At 36.9% G+C, this 24,133-nt stretch overlaps 3 protein-coding genes across 4 annotated transcripts in view; 2 read left to right on the forward strand and 1 right to left on the reverse strand.

Moving 5' to 3' along the window:
• LOC139135999 (uncharacterized) overlaps positions 1 to 5,455 on the forward strand; it is a 9,284-nt gene extending 3,829 nt beyond the window's left edge. Inside the window, exons 5-9 of the mRNA XM_070703819.1 lie at positions 879 to 975; positions 2,178 to 2,344; positions 2,671 to 2,814; positions 3,357 to 3,611; positions 4,518 to 5,455. Of these exons, the coding sequence (XP_070559920.1) occupies positions 879 to 975; positions 2,178 to 2,344; positions 2,671 to 2,814; positions 3,357 to 3,611; positions 4,518 to 5,066 (1,212 nt within the window). The 3' untranslated portion in view covers positions 5,067 to 5,455. The remainder of the gene's footprint in view (positions 1 to 878; positions 976 to 2,177; positions 2,345 to 2,670; positions 2,815 to 3,356; positions 3,612 to 4,517) is intronic.
• The window catches only part of LOC139134930 (protein cereblon-like), a 26,936-nt gene extending 12,478 nt beyond the window's left edge, over positions 1 to 14,458 (reverse strand). The window contains exons 1-3 of one of the 2 annotated variants that reach the window (XM_070702029.1): positions 14,331 to 14,458; positions 11,049 to 11,152; positions 10,358 to 10,560 (exon numbers count right to left, since the gene is read on the reverse strand). In XM_070702029.1, the coding sequence (XP_070558130.1) occupies positions 10,358 to 10,560; positions 11,049 to 11,152; positions 14,331 to 14,385 (362 nt within the window). In that variant the 5' untranslated portion in view covers positions 14,386 to 14,458. Of the gene's footprint in view, positions 1 to 10,357; positions 10,561 to 11,048; positions 11,153 to 13,054; positions 13,645 to 14,330 lie in introns of those variants that run through there. The other variant, XM_070702030.1, reaches the window with a different exon arrangement.
• Positions 14,454 to 23,875, forward strand: LOC139134931 (dnaJ homolog subfamily B member 9-like). The gene is made up of 5 exons (XM_070702031.1): positions 14,454 to 14,591; positions 16,312 to 16,547; positions 17,085 to 17,482; positions 18,436 to 18,478; positions 21,599 to 23,875. The coding sequence occupies exons 2-5, from the start codon at positions 16,322 to 16,324 to the stop codon at positions 21,667 to 21,669; spliced, it is 738 nt and encodes a 245-aa protein (XP_070558132.1). The 5' UTR covers positions 14,454 to 14,591; positions 16,312 to 16,321; the 3' UTR covers positions 21,670 to 23,875.
• The last annotated feature ends 258 nt before the right edge of the window (positions 23,876 to 24,133 follow it).

Here is a 24,133-nt window from a genome sequence, read left to right on the forward strand (position 1 = left end):
ATTTCAGTTTTATTATTCAATAACACTAGTTAATCGAATAATACAACATTTTAACCAATTTCAGCTAAATGTTTTCGCGGGACAATATAGAGGGCGCCATATCTCCAAAATTTGCATGGGGACCATATTTTTTTATTTTACTATTTGACATATCTACCCCAGCTTGACATCTGTGCAAAGTTTCAGAAAAATCCTGATTTCATTTTTTTCTTACTAGCATTCTACCTTAACGTGATATTCAGCATATGCTCTATACCATATACATTTAAGCCTGTTTTATAAAGTGGAGCAAAAAAAAAAAACATTGACATAGAGAAGAGATATCATGTAAAAATTTGAAAATTTTCTATCTACTTTCTCTTTAAGAATGTTCAACAGCATTTTTTTCTCTTTGTCATATACCATCTACATTACCCATCCCATTCCCGTTAAAGGATCATCTTATAAAATAATGCATTGTAATAAAGGCTGTCCCCGTAATGATTATCACTGTCCATTCCGATGCCAGCAATACTGACTTGTGGGTTTTTCCACTGTTTTCATCCTGTTTGTCAACTCCAATTTTCCATTCTTTTCCCAAAGAGCATGGTGGAATGCCCAGTCTTTTTAATGTCAACTGAGCCTTTACATGGGTAATGGTCATTGTTATTGTAAAACAATGAATTACAGTATCTTCAATAGTAATATTGCTGATTGCGCACAAAATGACAATGTTTAGATGCCAAATACTTGGCAATTCATAATGCTATGATAAGTAGAATGTGAATATGGAGTTGATATAAAAAACAGAAAAGTGTTGAAAAAATAAACAGAAACTGATGTGACTTGGACTTTAAAGAGAGAAGTAATTTGTCTATCACATGTTTTTTTCTTTGAAGGAGGATTTGCACATCAGCAAACGTGATGGTAAATGGAAGCTGGTTGGTTTTGTAGACAATGGAAGTGACAATCAAGTGTTTGACTTACTCTTGAAAGGTATGCAGTTTGTACTGTATTGTAAAATAACTACATTGTACAATTTCAGCATAGAATTGCCATTTTTCAAACTAGTTAAAAGGTGCAGTACATGTATATGTAAATTTCTGTTATCATTTCATACTTTTTTCTTCAGAAATATATGCTTTATTTGCAATTCACTACAGCATGATGAAATGCCAAGTATTTAGCTTCTCAATACTTCTCTTATGTCTACAATCATTATTTTACTGTTGAAAATTGAATTCTAATCTGGACTTAAATATATTTGTTAGGGATAAGAACAGATGTGATATATATATTTATCATATACCCATGCCCATATTGCTACATCCTAGTGACGTTCACCGTAAAATATCAGCCGTGATATTTCACGGTAAACGTCGAGATATGCACGATGAACGTCACTGGTTTAATAAGAGTTTTCCCGAACTATCGTATATTAGTAGTTTGTTGGTAAACAACGTAAACAACAAAGTGGCTGCCGCTCCCTGCCTGCGAAGCGATGTCGCCGATGTAAAAACTTGAAGGGCTTCGAGGAACACGGGTATTTGTGGTTGCAAAATACGGAAATAACACATTGAATCTTGAAATGTTTTCCCATGGTATTTTTTTTTGGTCAAGTTCTAGCAAACATTCTACCGTTCGCACGGCGCCGGCACTATGCACAGTCTCCCTGAACAGGAAGTGAGCGCATGGCGTGACAGCAATGTCACGTGCTATATTGATATTTATTGATATTAATGCGCAAGGCGTAATTAAGTAAAGCATCAAAATTTTAGGGTTTTCGTTGTATGATTAAAATTATGGGCATTGGTATATGATAAATTGTTTATTACCAAATGTCGCCTGTTCCTTGTGTCGTATCAGCATTCGTGTCATTTGTGCTGCATCAGACACTCGACTTTGTCTTGTGTCTGACGCAGCACAAATGACACTCATGCTGATACAACACAGGAACAGGCGATATTGGGTAATAACCTCTAAATATAAAGTATACATACGTCCTCTTGAGAAATTATAGTACTCAATGCTCATCTGTCTGATGATTGCAGAGATGCGTGAAACTTAAGTAACAGATATCATTACTTTGAAGTAATTTCGTGTTTTATATATATATATATATATATACATATACATATACATACACAAAACACACAAAACAAACAAAACATTGAATGTTTTGTCTAATTGTATTGCAGGTAAAAAGGAACCACAGCTTGCAACACATGTCCTCCAACTAGTCTACCTTGCAGGAAATGGGTTTAGATTTCCTATAGCTCATTATCCAACCAAAGAGGCTACTGCTCTACAGCTAACAAATATTTTCTGGAAAGCTGTGTCAGTCCTATCTAGCTGGGGGTTCCAGGTAGGGATTAATGTTTCAATTATTTTCAAAACAGGTTTTCAATTTTTTGTTACATTTAATTCTGAGATGTTTAAGATATGTTTAGAATGACTTGTTGTACTATTGCAGCCTTAAAATGTCATATTAAAAACACTGAACACCTCTCTCTCAAGCTTTCCTGGATACAACACTTGCATTGATACTGTTACCACTCAAAATGTTATTTTTGCCTACATGGTTTAAAACACTTAATGGTATTTGTTTATTTATGCACTGGTGTTACATTTTGACGGTCTTGTTGACATTTTCAAAAATATTATTTTTTGTCACTTTTGTTTTTCAAACAGGTCCAGTATGCCTGTATGGATGGTTCCAGTAGTAACCGTTCATTTATAAAGATGCACTTTGATGGTAATCCGAGACATGAGGCTTTCATGATGCCAAATTTGTTCAATCCTCTTCAGAAGGTCATCTTTATAATGGACCCATCTGTAAGTTTCATGCATATAGGAGAATTTGATACAGCACTTTACATATGTCAAATTTACATATCTCAGGGTTTACATTCTGGTTTTGTTGTACTTTACAAGACACTAAAAGTTTTATATACATGGTGTCATTTAAAATTAGACTTTTATTTAGGTGTTGTCTATTTTATGAAAAATGCTGAATTACTGGTCATCAGTTGTCAAGTCTTTGCCTGGTTAGAGAAATTAAGATCAAACTTATATGATATAATTATTTGTACATGTTGTAAACTATGTTGTTGTTTGCCTGCTTATGTATCTTTGAACTCACCAATTTTAGTAAAACTCTGATAACCTGGCATTTAGGAGTTGACACAACGCCACAAATAAAATAGAATTTACAATATTTCATGCCCTTTTCTAGCACCCTATAAAAGTTCTCTACAAGTCATCTAGCTTGGCAAGTAACTACAAAATCTTTAACAATCATCACATTATGATTATTCTTAATGTAAGTTTAAATTTGCAACAAAACAATAAAATAACAACAATAATTTTTCTTTCAGCATATCTTTAAGAAGATAAGGAACAATCTCCTAAAAAGTGGGTTTGCCAATTTCCATGTCAGACAGCTTAAACACAAAGGGAATTACATTACTTGGGAGCATTGGATCAGAGCATACCAATGGGACCAAAGGAATAACAGTGTTAGAGTCCATAGACGACTAACGGATGAACATCTGTTTCCAAATCCGCAGCAAAAGATGAGAAACAAATTAGCGGAACAGGTCCTTGATGTGGATATGTTGTCATTAATGAAGGTACAAGTAGTCATAACTGTTATTGTATGTCTGAAGTATTTATTACCCTGAATTAACTTGAAATCACTAACATATCTTGGTATTAGCTGAGCAAAAAGCCATATTTTATTTAAAATGTCAAATTATTTATTTATTTTTAAATAGAGCAAATTTTTCTTTGGAATACCCTTGAAGCCTATGGCTAATGTTTAAGATAAAAACCAAAAGATTTTCTGTCACATATGGAAAAGTGAAACAGGACCCACACAGGAATAATTTTTAAAACATGAAAGAAACAACTTGAATGGATTCAAAGCTTTGCCAATCTTTGTATGTTAATGATTATTTGACAGGTTTGGCAAATTGGCTACACGTTTTACGTGAACGTGAATGCGCAACGATACAAATTTCTGTGATGATGTCGTGGACTTGTGCATATGTTCTCCACGTACATGGAGACAGCAATGCGTAATTACGTGGATACGCTGTTTTCACATAATTTGTAAACGTGTAAATTTATTTTCATCTTTAGGTATCAAAACATGATATAAACTGTGAATCATTCATGCACATTGTTAGTTGGATATATGATAGAGACATCCTCAAAGATATTCATGAATTTTCGTTATTTTCATGCTAAAATTTCTTCGTCGATTTGCGGCATACCGGGTTACCTTTGAGCTGTCTCTGTGATGCAGAAACAGACTACGGGAACTCGAGCCGTGCAGAATCATTTCTTGGACTTGCCACACGAATGCGTCACGTAATGCATAGCCACACAGATTTTTGCACGTGAACGTGTACGCCAACGCTGACATGGAATCTAGGTGTTCACGTAAAACGTGTAGCCAAACCTGTCTTCTATAGCCATGCTCACTTACCTGATTATAATAGGAGACAGTCATCACCATCCTAATAATATTTCAGGATTACCAGCACAGTACAACCAACACAGGATTAGGGTCCACCATTGAACTGCTGGAGAATACAAGCACACTTGTAAAGAACTTTAGGGATGTACGGCCAATCACATCATGGGACGATGAACGTCTGAAACAGAATGAGGTAGTTCTAAATTGGTTTACAGCATGGGAGGAAGACATTAAGAAGAGTAATCTACCAAAGAAAGAACAAGAGGCGTCATTAATGAGTTATCAAACGCGTGATGATATTGCATCACTGTTAATGGGCTTTAAGCAGTTATGCTACCAAAAAGTCACACAAAAGATGGGCTCAACTGTTCCCGCTCGCCTAAACAGTGATATTGTTGAAAACTTATTTTGTCAACAGCGAGCCAAATTTAATGGATCAAACTCCAACCCAACATACCTTCAGTACTGCAACACGATGAACAGTATAATTCTTGGGCAAAGTACAAAATCTCAGAAATCAAATACCAGTGACAACTGTGCCACTCCGTTTGCACTGTCTACTTCACAGCCACTGAAACGGAGAAAATTGAGTGTGATAAATTAATGAGGACAATCAATGCTTCCCATTGCAGGAATGAAAATGATTGATATTGGAAAGTCAGTTAGAGTCAGCTTTATAACTTTTTGCTGTGCTGTCAGTGTATATGTGGACTTAAACAGTGAGATCTGATCAATAATGATCTATTTAATATGATTATTTTATTCAATTTTGCTAGTGTACAAGGGAACTCAATCCCAGTGATTGCTAAAACCTGTAAATAAATGTTGATACAGTAGATGATCTGTTAACACTTTTGTACCCTTTCGAAATTCATGACAGCACAGATTCAACGATGTTGTTTTTGGCAAAATTACTGACATATATATATTCTGATATATGACAGTGTCAAGAGTTTTTGACATTTGTGATATTTTTGTTACTTTTGATAGAGTTTTTGTGTTTTTCTTCTAACTTAAATATGTAAGGGTATATCATGTGACAGCTGTCATAATTGTTGGCGCTGAGAGAAAAATATGATTCAGAGTCAGAACACCCAAGCTTTGTTTTAGAGAAGTATGTGTATACATATGCAGTCAATAATTGTGGGGCATATACATCTGACCTGCTTATGACATGAAAGTAAGACCTATTTGTAATCCTTCCAGAAGGTGAAATAAAATTTATGTAAAATAATCATTTTTTTTTCTGTATTAATTTCCACCTATTGTCCGTAACTTGGGAAAAATGCATTAACAATTGCAAAAGCAATCATACAATAGCATTTAAATGTAACACAATCCGATTATCTAACCTCATTATATGGCTGAAATATTACATGATTCCACAATCTGGGCAAATCCATGGTGATGTCTCAATCGCTTTCCATTTTGTGATATCAATGAGCCCTGCACATTCACGGTGGTACCAGGCATCACAACTGTCACAGCAAACCCACTGTTGCTCTTCTTCAGAAACAGACTGGCAACCCATGCACATTTCTGAATCCTGTGATTGTACTTCCTGTGCTTTCCTTTTCCTTTTCTTTGATGTTTTTTGTGAAGTACTCCTCCCAGCAAAAGTGGTTGATGTTCTGAAGAGGGATGATTCTGCAGTATCACCGGTACTGTTTCTCACATGTTGCAGTGTTTGAGACTGTGATGGTTTCCCTGTATCTTCTGTCTCTACTTGGAATACACTGTGTGTTGGCTGCCTACGTTGCTTTTGGCGTGTGGCATGGCTAAGTGGTGTATGAGATTGGAGTGAAGTTGTTCCTTCAGCTGATGTACTAGGCTTGACTGCAGCAGGATCATCACATGTAGTAATCAATGTATACTTTTCTGAAGATGATGAAGTACCTTCATCGAAAACTCCTGGAGTTTTCATGGTACTGCTGTCCCGAACAACATCTGTAAGCTTCCTTCCAAGAACTTGTTTAGTAGACTTGGATGTGTAATGAACATCATATGCTTGGCATAAAACCTGAAGGTCACTCTTACTATATGATGATTGTAAGAAGTACTGTGTATTTGAAAGCACAGCAGCCCTCAACAACAAATGTGATGCACACTTTCCTGATGTCCTGTCACTTCTGATGTAACTTATGTCAACATGATCCTTCTTTTTCTCTTGCTTTTCCATAACTGACTTTCTGTGAGCCATTTTTTTCTTTCTCTCAAATGTATGGAGCAAGTCTTTTCTTGTTTGATTGTTTGTTACTCTGGCATACTTTGTGACAACTGTAACGTACAGATCATTAATTGCACCAGATTCATCACACAGATTTGCTACAACATCTTGAATGACTTTGCGTTCATCATATCGACACCAGCACTTGAATCTTGAGGCAAATGTTGTTGAAAAAGTTTAAGCCAATGCTGAAACAAGTTTGCATCATTCATTACTTTTTCTTCAATTTTCATCAATAAATTTGAATCTTCTTTTCCTTTGAGTTTTGACGCTGCTTGTACCCTGCATTCTTCAACTTTCATAAAGAACTGTAAGCATCATCAGTGATGTTTGTCAATCCAGACCTGATATTTTGTCGTCTAGCTGTTGCCTGCAGACTCTCTGGATAGTTTGTTGATTGTATCAGTTCGGAATGGGATGCCTCTAGCATTTCCAACATATCTACATGACAACCATACTGTTTGACCAATGTGGTTTTCTTCCTATCGTACATGTGATGTCGGATTTTATCAATGAACTTGTACTTTGTCTTAGCGATGCACATCCCACCAATATATCTTACATTACCTTTGGCTTCATCAGACAGATTAAGAGTGACAGCAGATTCTAATTCAGGTTCCTCTGCACTGGTATCCTTGATTTTTTCTTTCAATACCAGATTATTGATTTCCATGGCAATTTTCATGGCGACAGTGTACTGTCTTCCACTTGGGCTACGACAAAATAACTTCTTACAAGCAGACATATACACGTCGCTTTTGTGAAAATATATCAGCTTTGACCGATACTCATTCAATTCCTTAGTTGTTGTTGGTACCTCATTAATAGTGTCATTCCTGATTTCTTCAGTTTTTGTCCACAATCGGGTGAAAAAATTCTGGTAGTGTGTTTCACTCCGTTCAAGTTTTTCTATAATTTCATTTTCTTCCTGTTGTTCCTTTGTGACCGGATTTTCAAATTTAAGCAAAGACAGCACAGTCAAAGCTTGGGAAGATAATACAGATGGTAATATCAATTCATCTATAGCCATAAGTTCAGCCAAATCAAACTCTTCACTTCCTTCTTGTAATATGTCAAATTCTGTCTCAGGGATGTGTTCGCATTGACTTGTTGTTTCAGTTGTGTCTTGAGACAATTGGTCTGCACATATAGCCTGCCTTTTACAGCAAGAGAAGTCATCTCTGCAGTTGATGCTACCAGGTACATCATAAAAGGATGCACTTTTGATACTGAAGGAACACAAATTTTCCTACTAAAGTCAGTTACACAGGTACCATCAATAGAGGTTGCTCTTCCTACAGCAACGGCAAGTTGACCTGGATGGTACATTTTATTACAGTGAATATTGACATATTCAAGAGACATTCCCTGAGATTTATGTACAGTCATGGCGAAAGCGAGCCGGAGTGGAAGTTGTTTGCGTTCAGCGAGTAACAGATTGCTTGCAGGATCATATTTTGTGAAACTGAGCTTTTCAAACGTGTGTGTTCTATTTAATTTTTGAAAGTTGACAGTACATGTAGATTCACCAAGTTTGACAACATCCCCGATTAAACCATTTATCAACTGTGATGAAATATTCCTTGTCAGCATTACCAGTGCCCCAACTTTCAAATATAAGACATCTTTGACAGGAAATTGACCAAGGATATGTTTGTCACCTTTGTCTTCAGCTTTGTACTTGCAGGGGTCCCCATCCATCTCCAGTAGCTTTCTGGCATTGAAACAATCGACTTCAAAATTTGTTCCAAATAAATGTACTATTTTCCTCTCTGGCACATCAGTCAGTGGTCGTTTTAAATTGTAAAGCTGCAGTGTTGACTCAGTCAAATCACCATTTGTTAAATCTTGAACTGCTTTTGCCAGAGCCACATCTTTTTGGCGAACTACACTTTGAAGCAAGACAGTGTGATCCATACACAACTTCCATTTTTCACTCTCAAAGCAGAAATGGCCATGGTCACCAGTCAATACATCTGGCACAGGTGGCAGCTGACGGAAATCTCCCACCATTATAACTTGCAATCCACCAAACAAATACTGATTGCCTCTTACTTTTCTACACACATATTCAAGATCTTCAAAAAGTTTTTGCTCATCATGGAAATTTCATCAATGATGAGACAATCAGAATCACTAATTCTTCTCTACATTTTGCGTACCTCTCATCTGCTTGAATAAACTGCACTAGGGTCTGTCTACCATGGCGTCCATCACCCATGCCACTCCAACTGTGGATTGTTGTACCATCTTCATAATGCGTACTGCTGAGTCCTGTTGTTCCCGTTACACTTACTTTTTTGCCAGCACTCTTCAAAGATCTCACTATTTCTCTCACAGTATGGGTCTTCCCTGTGCCCGCTCTACCACTCAGGAAAAAGCTATGACCACACATGGCCAATTCTAGGGCTCTTTCCTGCTCTGAATTCATGGCTTTCAACGTGGAGTTAGAAACTGATACGCTTGATACTTTCAACAAGTTGAATTCTAAGATTATGCTTGTGTTATCACGTTGTGCATATGCTGGGGTCAAGTACAATGACCAAGATTATCATACTAGTGAGTTAATAATTAAGGACGTGGTAATAATTAACGCGGCTATATAATCAACACTTGACGTTATGAGGGTATTTATATCAATAGCTTTAGTGGTATGTGCTCTCTGCGACTGCCTCGTCCACAACATACGGTGGTACAGTTACAATACCGGGGTTTTTGATCGCATTTTGAATTCGAAATTCAATTTCCGCTGCACGTATTCAGTGTTTACATTCTTACAATATAGAACAATAGACTGTGGTGGTGCTGGTAACCTATGATAAAATCGTTCGGAAGGATAAGACTGCAAATTTCGAGTGAGATCTGTCAATATCACTGCTAAGTGCCTGACTTCCGCACATGTCGTGTCGCCAGGGAAACGGTAATCAACGTTTGAACTTGGCTGTATGATGTATATACGTATTAAAATAAAAGTAAACATTATCCCACGGCAATGTATGATAGAAAGTGCAAATAAAAAATGTACTTACCTGTTTTATATCGTAGCGATTTTTTTGCAGAAAGACCCTTATTGTCAATAATATAGCGCATCCCCGGGACGAAGCACAAGGCCTGGCAAAGGAGGTCACTCAATGAAGCCCACTACGCAGGCCCAAAAGGTAGCCAATCAAGGCACCGCTACTTTATTGGCGTCGGTCCCGCCTACCCAGCATTCAGCGCGAGGTGAACCGGAATGTTGCTCACCCCTAGGTTTTGGCGAGGTGTCCGTCGAATTCGGCCGAAAATCACACGAAACGAGCGTTTTTGAATCAGATAAAGTATCAGGTATGAATTTTAGGAATGGTAGGGAACGATCGACGGTTGCATGATAGGTGAACTTGCTAATTTTCACAGTGAAATCGGACACGGAATGTGACATGGCGTGGTTTTTATAGCCTTCTGTTTCCAGACTTGGGGTATTTCTTGCTACTCGTCTATGGGGCGAATAGTCCCAGCGCTGAATAGCTCCCCAAACGACTGTGATGAAAGCTAAACTCGATGCAAACTTCTTACATCTGTTTTGACATCAGAAATTGACATGTCAGTCACTGTTACTATGACTATGTTCCCAACTACTGCATATATCACACAAGACGTGGCAGATTACAGACACGTTGGTTGTTTCTTACCTCCAAGTAACCAAACCAAATGTCCTGTTACTCTGTAACACATGTTTCATCATAGCAACCAATCTCGGTTGAAAGAGATGTAGCGGTAATGTCTGACCTGGTATCAGGACAACGTTGGGTAACGTTAGCAAGGGTAAATTCATGTAGCTATCATCATCTAGAACTGTACGGCCACTGTATTCTTCTAAATCAGTTCCTAGGTACTGTGGGGTTCACATATGAAAACAACCTGTTGTTATTGAGGGATTGAGTAGTATTTCTGGAATTTTAAATCTAATGCCTGCAGTGAAACAGTACAAAAGAATCAGTGTCCTGTTGCTGTCTCTTTAAATTTTTGTGCTTCAGGATGATAGTTGGGAACAGTACCACGAATGGCTTAGTGATAATAAAATTTAAATGATAGATGTTTAATTGCGGATGTTAGTCTCCTAACAATTGTTTGTTGATGTATTATAGTAGAAACAACTTTATAAAATGCTGCAGATTCTTGGCCAAAGTCGACATGACTTTAACGACTTTAGTATTGGACACTAAATATGTCAGAGAAAGATGTAAATCCCTACAATTCAGTTCATGTAATGAGGTTATCAAGGAAAATACCACAAAGGATACACAAGGACATTAGCACAGGGTATCACCCAGTGTGATGTGGGAGGTGGAGCACCTCACCTACTGTAACTACAGTACTTACTGAGTGGGCAGTTGGCAAGGCTGGGTCATAGTTGGTATCTGATGGTTTGTCCGCTGGAGGTGGTTCAGGATCAACATGCATTTCTACTTCTTCATTATCACTGTCTGTAAAGAAGAAAATGTTGGGCATTTGTAGTGAGTCGTAATAACCTGGTTCAGGTAGCCCTTTTTAAATTTCCATTTTTATAATTTTTTTAATTCTAGCAGTTCACATGAATGACTTCTAGACTGAAAATTTTTTTTCAGTTGAAGTTTATTATTACTCAGACTGGTAATTGCTTTTGCATTGGTAGCTAGTAACAGCGTCTCTTCAACAATACCTGTGACTTAATATGAATTAATACACAGTTTGTTTCCATATTAGCATGAAATAGGAAACATATTACAATCAGTGTTAACTGCACATGACCATGGAAGATTTGACTGTGTTTAACTTTGTGCCGAGAGAATAATAGCTTATTCTGCTACAGTGTATCACGATGCTAACCTATCACTCAATTGAAGAGTTGGATAAATTTGCGTGCTAATTGTGGTGAAAAGCAGATATTAATGATATTTCACTGTTAGACATTTCTGCAAAGCTCAGCTTGTATGCTGACAATGCGATGATCTATCACACCATCACATCCCTCGCTGACTGTGTCATGTTACAGCAAGATCTTGACAAATTTGCTCAATGGTGTAACAACTGGAAGCTGGCACCAAATATTAGTAAATGTAAATTTATCAGTTTTACACTTATCAAAAGGGTCATTTCCTCTTTTGATTACTCCATCAATGGTACTCCTCTTCAACGGATGTCTGTTATCAAGGACCAGGGCATTTGCCTTACTTCAAATCTTAATTATTCTTTTCACATCAATAACATTGTTTCCAGAGCCTTCAAATCTCTTGAATTTATGAAGTGTTTTTGCCTGCCATTCAGTGATATATCAGCAATTATTTCTCTGTATTTTGTTTATGTTAGATCTATTCTAGAGTATGGCTCTGTTGTGTGGTAACCCCACCAGCAGGGCCTGTCAGACAAAATTAAGCGAGTGCAAATTAAGTTTGTTGAGTACATTTGTCGCAAACTCGATGTTCACTGCAGCAAATCCAGCTACCCAATTTATTGTAGAATTTTGAACATCTCAGAGTTGTACAATAGAAGACTTATCCTTGATATGTGCTTTTGATCTAAAATAATCCACTCACATTATGAATCACCCAATATTTTAAATCAAATCTGTTTTTATGCCCCCAGTAGAAATTTACGCAAGAAACCCCTTTTGAAACCAGATTTGTGTTCTGTTAACTCGACAGTGTCCAGATGCATGTCTGTTTTTAACGATATCTCTTCCAAATGTAATGTAGATATTTTTCCTATGCTGCACAGTTTTAAATTTTTTTATCCAGTCATTTTAATAGTATGGCTTTTTGATTTGCGTATTTTATTTTATCTCCTGTAACGTGTTTTTTTGGTGATTGTCTCGTATATGTTCTTGTGATGTTGTTTTTTTTGGTTTTGCAGAACTGTTAGTGGGTTTGCCCGTTGATCTGTATTAAATAAAATAAAATAAAATAAAATAAAAAATAAAAAAATAAAAATTATCGTCAAAATCTATAATTTCACGATTATAGAGTATCCATGGATCGATTCACAAAAGCCCTATCAAATAAAAGTTTGTTACTTGATTAAAGTAAAATATCACTTTCCTAGCAAACCAATTCACATCTCTGCTGTGCATGATTATTTACTGAACAATATCTCCTTTGTTAAAGTTTGTATATTTATTATTGTGGAATGTGTTTAATAGGCCTCTGACATTATGGTAATCTCTTCATTTTTTCAAAAATACATTTATTTAAAATAATGTGTCACAGCTGAGACCTTGGCATTATTATAAGAGTAATACACTTATCAGAATTAATGTGTCATAGACCTTGACATTATTATAGATGTAACACACATAAGAATTAATGTGTCACAGACCCTGACATTATTACAAGTGTGATGAGTATACCCACTGCATTTTTGCTCTTCCCCAGAAAACAGTTAATGAAATCCAAAAGGTTGTGCAGGCTGGTTCGATGGTTGTGCATACAATCAACATCATCCAAGTCAATGAGTCAGTATATCAGGTTCATGGTGACTTCAACTGTCAAGGAGGAAGGGGGCATCGGTGATTCTAGACCTTTGTAGTGTAGTTGATTATTCCTTGTGGTAAATGCAATGAAGTTTACCTCTGCATATGGCATTTTGTCTGTTCCATGAATCACACACCTTCCAAATGATACATCAGGACAATACATCTGTACAATGTTGTGAATGCCAGGCACTGATAGGGAAAGTGATTTTTGTATCAGGCAACTTTACTTGTACTTTCCCTTAGTTGAATCACTGCAACACCCTTAGAATATCAAACATGATCATCTAAAATATCATGTTACTTGCATTCTTCATGGTTTTTTATTAAAGCATCAGGCTTAACATACACTTCTCTGGCTGTGTTTTTCAAATGTGTTACTGTGCATCATGCATACTGGTTGTTTGTATGTAGCCTAGCATAGATATATTTTCTTTCTTTGAAAATTTTAGCAGATGTTTTAGTTGTATGCATTTTTGAATCATATCTGTTGGTTGTCAAAATGCATCTTCTTGTATCACTTTTACTCTACCTACTCCTGACTCCTGTCCCTGGCTGGCTAGTTCATACATAGATGGGGGACTGCAATACCGGTATTATTAATTTGTTTATACATTGAAGTTGAACCATGGAGATAGGATTGAACTGATCCAACACACATCTCCCTACAGACTTTCGATAAATTATATTTATATCGGTCAAACAAGACTGCTCAATGTTCAATCCCGATTTTTGTGCAAAAGTCTGGGACAACAGCTGCAGTTGTCAAACTACTGACTGCACACTTTGAGCATGGAGTTACTACCTCCATGCTTTGAGCAACACAATGTCGACCAGTCAAAATGTTTCAAGAAAGAGCACATAGACCTGAAGTAGGATAGCCCGCGATATCAAGACGTGCACGTGGGTTCATCACCGCTCGTATAAAGTGACGATAACACAACAGCATACACTTACATTGCGACAAGCACTGACGTAACTCTGTACATATATTTAGGCACTGCAGAACATGATGTAATGTATGCCGTAATAACATGATACTGTAATTTTCTTTGCGAGTTGCATGCACCTTTTGTTGCTATCAATCTGATCGCATTTATCGAAAGTTGGATAGAGTAGTTTCAAATAAAGAAGTAAATATCAAGGTACATTATTACCGCTAGCTGAAGATTCTTCATCTTGCAGAAGCAGAGGAAGTCTATCGTCAGCCATATTTGTTTACTGGTCAGGCAGTGCGAGACTTTCCGTGATTTTGTGAGAGCGCAGTAAAGTGGACATTACTGAAGTCACGTGGTTCTGTGTTACCCAATCATAGCGTGAGTCGTGGCCAAGGAGTAATATGAACGGAAGTTCCGGGTTGTGAACGTTCTGACCGCAAAGTAGCGCAGAAAGTACACAGTTGCACCACCTCGAATCAGGTAAGTAACATTCACCTGGTTTTCGCACAAAAATTTCGTCGTGAAACTTTCTTTATATTTCGAATTTATAACACAGTTAGTCGCTATACTGTAGAACGTACATTGTCGAGCGACAGCCTTGGGTGTGCGCACAAAATCACATTAAGTGGGTTATGACATCGTCCTGTTACACAGTACGCGTACGAAGTTTATCGAAAGTTCCAAATTCCAATTTCCATACTAATTCGTCTGCTTTTCTACCCGCTGTACCGTAAAATCACATCAAAGTCCTTCGATCCCTCCGTACGCATATCTTTATTGCAAATAAGATATAGCGCGTTTTAAATGATCCTTTCTATTTCTAGTAGAGGGATGTGCTATAGTCGAAAAGCGTCGACATTTTCTGTTCGACTGTAGCTGTGCTGTAACTGTATTACGTGTGTAGGTAGTCTGCCAGCTGCTAGCTGTCAAATAGACCGTACCAAGACTCAGCTCTTCTCACAGTCTCAGATGATCAGAGCCATAGTTTATTGGCGACAAGGAGTCTCCGTACCAAGAAAAGAAAAGGGAAAAAATCAAAAGGTAGAAGAGTGGGTTATGACATCGTCCTGTTACCTACAAGATACATAACCAACGAAGGTTACATTTCTCTGACTCCTTGCGCCAATACTGTCTTATGCAACGCATTTAGAAGAAAACGTGTAATACACGTTTACTACACGTTTTCTTCTCCTGAAATTATTTAAAACCAGAAGTTATCATTACTTATCATTTTACTCCGGTGAAATTCATACCTACCATGACAAATCACATGGCACTGATTACTAGTGATAGAGTCAAGAAGTAGAAGAATAAATCACCTAGGCTGATCTTGAACTAAACTTCTGAATATGATATTATTTTGTGTACGAACGTAGAGGTAGCACGCAGTGTGCAACCTCCACGGTAAAAATATCCAGGGTAGCTTAAGGCTGTAGTCCAACAATTATGGTCTACTATGTTCTGAATTGGCCATTATTAGTATCTGCTGGCATACCACCATGTATGTACATGTACATCACACTAATTGAGACTGCTGTTTGCAGAACAAAATAAAAGTAAAGGCTGCTGTTACTAGTAACTGTGGATATTAATATGAAACAAGGTTATTGCTTTCATGTATTAATTTGCGTATTTATTTACTGAGGTTGTGGAAATCGTGCATATAGTGTCAAATAAAAGTGATTGGCAAGTAATGTTTTTCATTGCAATTGTACATCATGTTTTCAAACATAGACCCTCGAGAAATGTTTTTCTCAAGGGTCTATGTTTCAAGGCAGTTCCATTTACTACTTCCAAGACAATGCTGTTTTGTGTGGTGAAAACTCCAAAACCCCTGGAGATTGGGAAAATTTCAACGTTGTGAGATATCTTCAGGTCAAGTTTCGTATTTGAATCAGTTAGTAGATGATGATTAGGGTTTCATTAGCTGTTAGCAAACAAATAAGATACAATTAGTTTGGTGGTAATGGAGATGTTATGAACTATCTAGCTGCTAACCAACTAATGAAATAGTGAAGTTTCTCAAATTTATTTTTTAATATTTTCAAGTTCAGCAAATTTGGATCCTTGTTGTAAGCGCTCACCAAGCAAAGTGTAAATACTTATTCTGTGCACAAGAGCAAACTTTGTGTCATGCATTTTTTCAAATCTTTGAGAACTACAATTTACTCATAAATGTTCTTTCCTTTGTTCTTTTCAGGATTGTTTTCATGTCAAAAATGCAGTATCAACAGCTGTTGATTTTTTGTACCTGCATTCTACTGTGGTGTCAAGTGGTGTATTCCAAATCCAAGGACTACTATGACATACTTGGTGTTCCAAGAGATTCATCAGATAGGCAAATCAAGAAGGCTTTCAGGAAATTAGCGGTAAAATACCACCCTGACAAAAACAAGGACCCTGATGCAGAAAAGAAATTTGTTGAAATCGCAAAAGGTAAAGCATTAATTTACTTCTGAAATTCAACTGTAAACTTTGCCTTCAAAAGCATGGTAGATTTAGGATACCATATGGTACCATATGTGTTCTGTTTGAGCTATGGGAATTTTTTCTTGGCTATACCTGTACAAGATTTGCTTGTATGAAGTGAGAGATATCATATTGCCCTGAGCCCAGCACAGCTTTGCTTTATCAGTTCCCAGGACTGTTAAAGCCCGACTAGTATTGGTACAGGTAATTTACACTGTGTTCAAGGTACCATTTTCCCTCATGTGTATACATATGATCCATGTAAACCTGGATTTTTGAAATAGAATGCTTTTTGTTATATCTGGATATCAATAACACAAGGCATTATTAATACTAGTATAGCAATAAATGACTCAATCTTTGGTAAGAAAAATCCATATGTAGCAATAATAACAACTTTTAAGGCACTGCTATATTCATAAAGTATGGCAGACATAATAGGGTAAAAGGAAGTAAACTTGTGCAGAGATTTGAACACTTGGTCAAACTCTTCTTTCTTCACAGCATATGAAGTACTCTCAGATCCCAACAAACGCAGACAGTATGACCAGCTAGGCCCATCAGCATTTGAGGACCAGGCTAACAGAGGTGGTGCTGGTGGCGGCGGAGGGTTCGACTTCAACTTTCACGACTTTTTCAAGAACTTTGATGACAGTTTCAATGCATTCCATGGACACGACAGTGGTCATAGGCGAAAAGGAGGCAACACTTTTGGGTTCAACTTTGGCGGCAGTCATTTTAAGTTCGACCAGGATTTCTGGGGTGATGACGGTGACGATGACGACTTTGGTTTTGATATGTTTGGAGATTTCTTTGGGAGTCACGGTGGCGGAGGCAATGGATTTCATTTCAATTTTGGAGGACCCACTGTTAAACAACACCATCAAAATACACATACACAGGTACTCATAATAATTTCTTTTCTTCAAACCTGTCACACAAATCATAAATTTATTTATATGATAGATTCATGACCTGTTTGTAATTTTGCATTTGATAGCAGCTCACAAGATTCAGTTGACCGTGCAGAAAATAGTAACATAAAACATCCATATGGTTCCCTAATGACAACAAAAAATGGATACAATATGGTCAATAACAAACACAGCAATACATGGCTATACATGCTTTAATCAAATGTATTACACACTAATATCAAAGAAAGTTAAATATAAATGAACGAAACTTTCAAATATTTGACTCTGTTAAAATACACAAAGCTTTAGTTGACTATTCCTGCCAGACAGTATCATTTCTCATGTACTGAGTCAGTACAAAGTGGTATTGAGCCAAATTCAAATGTAATTTCTTCTAATCGGCAGGGCATGTTACAGCAGGTGTGGTCAGTAAAAGTCATATTTACACTATATAGGAATTCGTAAGCCTTCAAATATTCAATCTTTTTTGAAAATGTAACATATGGTATGTTTTATGCCTCACTGGTTTTATCCAACTTGACCTGATGGTGACATATAAACCTAACAGACAGGCAAGGCGTTTTAATAACTCTGATCATAGCTATGGCACAGTCAAATGTGAGAAATGTCCGTGTGTATGCTTTTGAAATTTTTTAGGGTTTTATCGCTAGTTGCTGATAGAGACTGACAGAATTTCTAGAACTTGAAATATCAAAACAAGATATCACTTATTATTATATTACTTCTGTTATGCATCCATGACAGTTTCTGCACCAATTTATCATTTTGAATGATTATTAGCTACCTTTACATATTTTGCATCGTTCTGGTTTTTGAGAAAAACAAGGTGTTCCCAGTTCCATATGTAATTGATTTTCTGAGCTAATGAAAAAATGCCATATCTAATTTAATGATTGTGACTCATTTTGATTCTACAGACACACAAGACAGTTCACAAACAGATGAATACTCACACATCAGGTAAGCCAAGTATTCATGTCTTTAAGATTGACTACTGTTGTAAAAGACAGTGTGATAGAATTATTGTAACATCACAGCCTTAACTGTTGCTTGTGAGGGGGAAATTTCAAAATCCTCTCAACTAGTTTCATATACTTGTGAAAATGTCAAACTCTATTCGCATGAGAGCTCATCCTACCCTTATCACTTTCTTTACGGGTATAAAATGACTTACTCTGGGCTGTTTGGGATAAAGAGAGAGAAAGAAGAAGGTGGGATTGCAGTGTTCCCTAGAAAAATTTTAATTGAATATGAATACCCATCAATGGTTTACTTCTCAATGAGGTTTGTCTGTAAGTATTAAAAGAAGATCAGAGAGATTTGGCCAATAAGAGTTTAGCATATTTGAAAACATGATTAAGGTAGTATGCACCACGAAAGTGAGTCTAAACTTTGCTGAAACTTTTTGTTGGGAATATTTCAACCATTCTCTTTCAAAATCAAGAATAAAAGCCATGGTTACCATGCAAATTTAGGTACTACGGATTTTTCTGAGAGTACGCCCAGGGCCGTTAACAGAAAATGGCTACATTGTCTGCTTCACACCTGTAGCTAAATAACGGCCCAGGGCCGTAATTCGGTAAAAATTTTACCGCCAATTATTATCTAAAAATCAAGGAGTTATCAAGATTAAGTTCGTTCGGGGTAGTTCGGGTGTTTCGGCCGTCCCTCGGCAGTTGACAGATCTTCAAACATGGCGTCACGTGTCCAAGCGTCGCGTCGGGAAGTTCGAGTCGTTCCACTGATTTTGATGTACACGATGTTAAAGAGGTCGAGGAACAGATAATTGAGGAAGGGAGCTTTTGTATCTGCAAAGGCGCGGAGACTGAGTTGATGATAGCGTGCGATTACAAAAAAAAATGCCATACATCGTACAGCAGCATTGTTAACACGCCGTTAACACGCCAATCCAGTTCTTGGTTCTTGCCGTGTTTTATCATGTTGTACTGGCATTAATGATATTTAAGGTTAAATAAGAAAGCATAGCTTTTAACTGCTACGTCCATGACTTTAATGAATGGTCGCGATATAAAAACAACACGTACGATGCATTGAAACAAAGCGTCGCAGCGTCGCCTATGGCGTCGCTGGCGTCGCGACGCGTCATTAAACACCCGGGAAACGCTACAAGTTTAACCCACGCTCACGGCAGTGCTGCAGTCCGCTGCACCATACTCAGTACCACAGGCGTACGGAATGTTTCCTAGATCGTCGTCGGATGGGAAATGACTGACACTGTACTGTGAGGCCGAAGGCCGAACCTCGTACTGTATAAGAATACTTATACAGTACGAGGAAATACTTATACAGTACGAGGTTCGGCCTTCGGCCTCACAGTACAGTGTCAGTCATTTCCCATCCGACGACGATCTAGGAAACATTCCGTACGCCTGTGCTCAGTACATGATTGAAAAGTTCGTGATCAGAACTTTCATTCTAACAAGGAAAGGTTCCTGCGATCGAATGTAAAGTATATAAAAAACGACGTTAAAATTACCAAGATTTTGAGAATGAAAAACTTAAATTCCTTGTAACTTCACTTTTCGTGGACGGAACGTGTCGGTTCTTACCAGGTTCTTACACTATCATGACGCACTTGACCCAAGCTACGCAAATACAGTCTTTGCGCATGCGTTATGACACTGTGGAGAAACTGAGTCGCATGAGCAAACCCAGGTTAATTTCACTCGGTTCGGTTGCGAAGGTACCGTCGGCAACGCAGATGGCGGGAAAGGGGTGTTAAACAATGGTGCACAATAGTAATAAACGTAATTATCTCAGTTGTGACTCCTTCTCTACTACCTCCATGGTTTGTCGAACGCATTCAAATTTAAGCGAAGAAAATCATCGATCAGATTTTGACGTGTGCACGTGTTCTGAGGTTGACCTAGTTTGTAAGTGTGACAAGTTAATCAAAGTAGTCGAACGTGTGAAAATAGATACAGTGTTTCACATTCGTTGCACGCAAAGAGGTCAATAATCGTAAACAATTGTGGATCGTACCATTTCTACTAGGGATTACTACTACTGTTACGTTTGTGAATGCAACAAATTTACGCGAAAAAAATCATCAGATTTTTGTATCAAAGCGAAAAAAACCTGAAAAGTAATGATGTACATTAAATAAAAAAATAATGAAACAGAGTTATTTTTTATGATAGTCATTTTATTTATTTCATGATCCCCATCGTGCAGAATGGAAAATTCCTGGCTCCTGCTTCATCTGTCAATCATTGTCGGCATTGTGTGGCAAACTCTATAACGTTGACTTTGCGTTCTTCTGGATCATTCCACCTGCATTTTAGTTGCGTAAATAGGAGGATACGGACATATATCGCCGAAGTAATTATCTTAGAAGTGTAACTTATTTTATTTTGTACGCTATATAAAACTTTTTGACCTTTGCGTAGGTAATTTTTTTCAAGGGGAGTCAAGTTGAAATGCCGTAGACAAAGGTTGAGATGAAATTTAAAATTCTTAATAATGGCCCACCCCCCAAATAACCGCCCATGGGCGGTTTTTCGAGTGGGCGTACTCTCAGAAAAATCCGGTAGAGAAACAAAATACCCGAGATTTACTGATATTTGAAATTCAAAATGGCCGCCATCCTCGTATTAACTCTATGGAAAAAATAAAATATTTTATTTTCGAAAACTAAGCTAGTGAAAAGTTTTATTTCAACAAGAACTTCAGAATGAACCCCCGCAAGTGGTAGATCAGAAAAAATTGTAAAAGTTTATGATGCTGAATATCTGTCCCCAAGGTGTGTTCTACCTTAAAGAATTGCCCACATATCAGTAACTTTGCATCGTTATTGCTGATACAGAAACTATTTATAAATATGGTGAATAAATTAATAAAATAGAACTGGTATTTACGTCTTAATCGTCTTTAGCAAATCTGTTGTATACTTGTTTACGGTGCATCATATAGAATGTAATTATACTGTTAGAAAAACATTTCAAGATCTCATTGAAAACTGATTGAATAATTGTAACAAATCAATTATCATATCAGATAATTGAGTATTATCACATCATTTAGTGAATCATGTCGTATCTTTCCATTCATTCACTGCAGGAGGAAGAACATGTCGCACAGTTACACAAAGGGTTGGAAACATGGTGACAACGTACACAGACTGTTCATAGGAAAACCCAACATTGCCAAGTACTCCCAAAATAAATTCTTTCATATCACTATTGCTAGAGGTTTACCATAATGAACATCCAAAGAGTTCACTGCAGTTTACATCATTCAATGTCCTTGGATTTACCATCATGAGTTTCTATGCCTCAGAGATCTCCAAAAACTTTCAATGTGATATCATGTTGACATGAGTACTATTTTACACCTTTGTGTGCCAGCCTTTTCTAAATCATTTAATAAAGATAAAAGGGAAATATCGTAACAATGAGTAGGAGAACATTCAGACTTCACATGTTGGTACGCATGGACATTTACATATGCAGTGGAAATATTTCAAAGAACCTTTTTGATTTTGTTACCTGTTTTTTTTACATCAGATTGTTTTTGATGTAGCAGATATACTTTATAATGAGAAAGTCAAATTGTTGTCAAGTTGCCATGACAGCTTGTTCACAAACATTGTAGACGGTACTGGTACTGCTATCATGAGGTATATCCCTTTACGAGTCAAATGTACTGGCAATGTCACAATCTTGCAATGATGGATGATATGGACATTGATGCCACATTTATGAACCGTGATCAAATTTGACATGTTTCTAATGAGTTCATACGTGTTCCTGTTCCATTCAAAGACAAAGTGAGAGCACAACACTGTCATGAATATTGTTGGCTGCAGTCTGTTTGTAAGTGCAATTCTTTCAAAATGTTATGTTACAGAAAGATCTCTCTATATATATTTTTACCCATTTACTGAACGCGTAGGAGTATCTGTTATCAGACCTCTTCCAACTGGTTTGGGTTACTTCAAGAAGCTATGAACGGTGAAGAACATAATCGTATTTTAATTAGTGTCTTGCTATGGTAACATGTCAAAGTGGTAAACAAATAAGTTTCGTCTTTCGAGAATAACACAAATAACCTGAAAGTGGAGGCTGTACCTTTTTATTTGTGACAAAGTCAGATGACAAGCAATTTATTCTATGATCTGCAAGACTTACAGTCGATTCTGAAATAATTTTTATAATGTTTGTTGTTTCAATTTTCCAAAGAAAGGATCTGACATCAAAACTGTACAAGCATTTAATTGTTCGGTAGACATAGCAAGGTAACTACAAAATATCCTGTTCTTTATGTAAGCATAAACTACTTATATCCTCTGAAGGTGCGGGAAAAATTTGTCATGGTCAGTAGTTACATCGGGATGGGAAGATATTTGATGAAAAATTCAAAAAATTCATTATCATTATTTAAATTTATTTGTTATGTCCAGTCGTCTTAAGAGTGGTGCTGAATAAAGGTAGTTCAATTATTCACTTTCAAAATCAGGAATGAAACATCAGGGGTAACTATGTAAATTTTGATAATACAGAAACAAATTACCCAATATTTACCAATATTTGAAATTCAAAATGGCTGCCATCCCTGTGTTATCTCTCTGGGGGAAATAAAATTCCTGTTTTTCACAAAATTAAGCCGCTGAAATCTTTATCTACTTCACAAGCTTCAAAATGAGTCCCCACATATAGTTGGCCAAAAAAAAATGTTGTGAAAGTTTGAGAGTCCAAATATCTGGCCCTACCTTAAGGGGAAAATATGTATTAAACTGTATCATCAACTGATTTACTGTTCACGTGATCAGGAGATGAGGTCTGTCGTACCTACCATTTACAAAATATTCATGTCATCTTTGAGTCTTGAACCTTCATTGTCAAAAATTTCTTTGCAGCTGTGCTTTAAACTAGAGTTGAAAAGTGACTTCAGACTTGGTAACAACAGTGTTATGTATAAAAAATGCAGTTCTGTAATCCTCATATTTTTGAAGTCAATTTTGAGACAGATTTATTTCATGCATAACTGAGATTATTTACATTGTAAAGACATCCATGTGCATTTCATTTACCCCAAACTGTATTTCTCATTCTTTTGACGTACAGTCTCTTTCCCAAAATTATATACTGAGTGTATTTAAAAAATGCTTGTCATTTTTGGTCAAATCTCAGAGAGTGTACATTCTTCATATTTTTACTTCAAGCTTCACCTCTTCACTCAGAGCTTTACCATGTCATGCATTCTTTCATTTGCCCTATGTAAATTTCCTCTCTCTTGCGTGTATGATACTCAAACTGCGAATTTCAGTGTATGTACGAAATGCTTCTCTGTGATTGAGATATATTTTATTAAAGATACAAACATTTATATGTTAAACCATGGTGTGCCTGTAGTGTGTTCCTGTTCACAAGTACCAACATGATCCTATGATGTGACACTCACATTTAAAAAAGCTTTTCAGATTTTGTATGTGCTATCGCGCCCCTTAAATGATGCCATGAAGAGGTTGTTAGCTATCAGATGCAAAGTGTACAGGGAAAAGCCAACCATGTCCTGTCCAAAAAAGATATAAATTCCGTTAGAGAATCAAAACTTCTCCTGAACAAATCTACAATCTACGTCAATATATCTAAT

Source organism: Ptychodera flava, chromosome 6 (assembly GCF_041260155.1).
Source record: "Ptychodera flava strain L36383 chromosome 6, AS_Pfla_20210202, whole genome shotgun sequence".
NCBI classification, from domain to species: Eukaryota; Metazoa; Hemichordata; class Enteropneusta; family Ptychoderidae; genus Ptychodera; species Ptychodera flava.

What these genes read in the sequence shown, in the direction of transcription:
- LOC139134931 (XM_070702031.1), top strand. Translation starts at nt 16,322, where the DNA reads ATGTCAAAAATGCAGTATCAACAGCTGTTGATTTTTTGTACCTGCATT. An exon ending in ATCAAAATACACATACACAG is followed by an intron (nt 17,483 to 18,435) that starts GTACTCATAATA and finishes TTGATTCTACAG; the next exon opens with ACACACAAGACAGTTCACAA. An exon ending in GATGAATACTCACACATCAG is followed by an intron (nt 18,479 to 21,598) that starts GTAAGCCAAGTA and finishes CATTCACTGCAG; the next exon opens with GAGGAAGAACATGTCGCACA.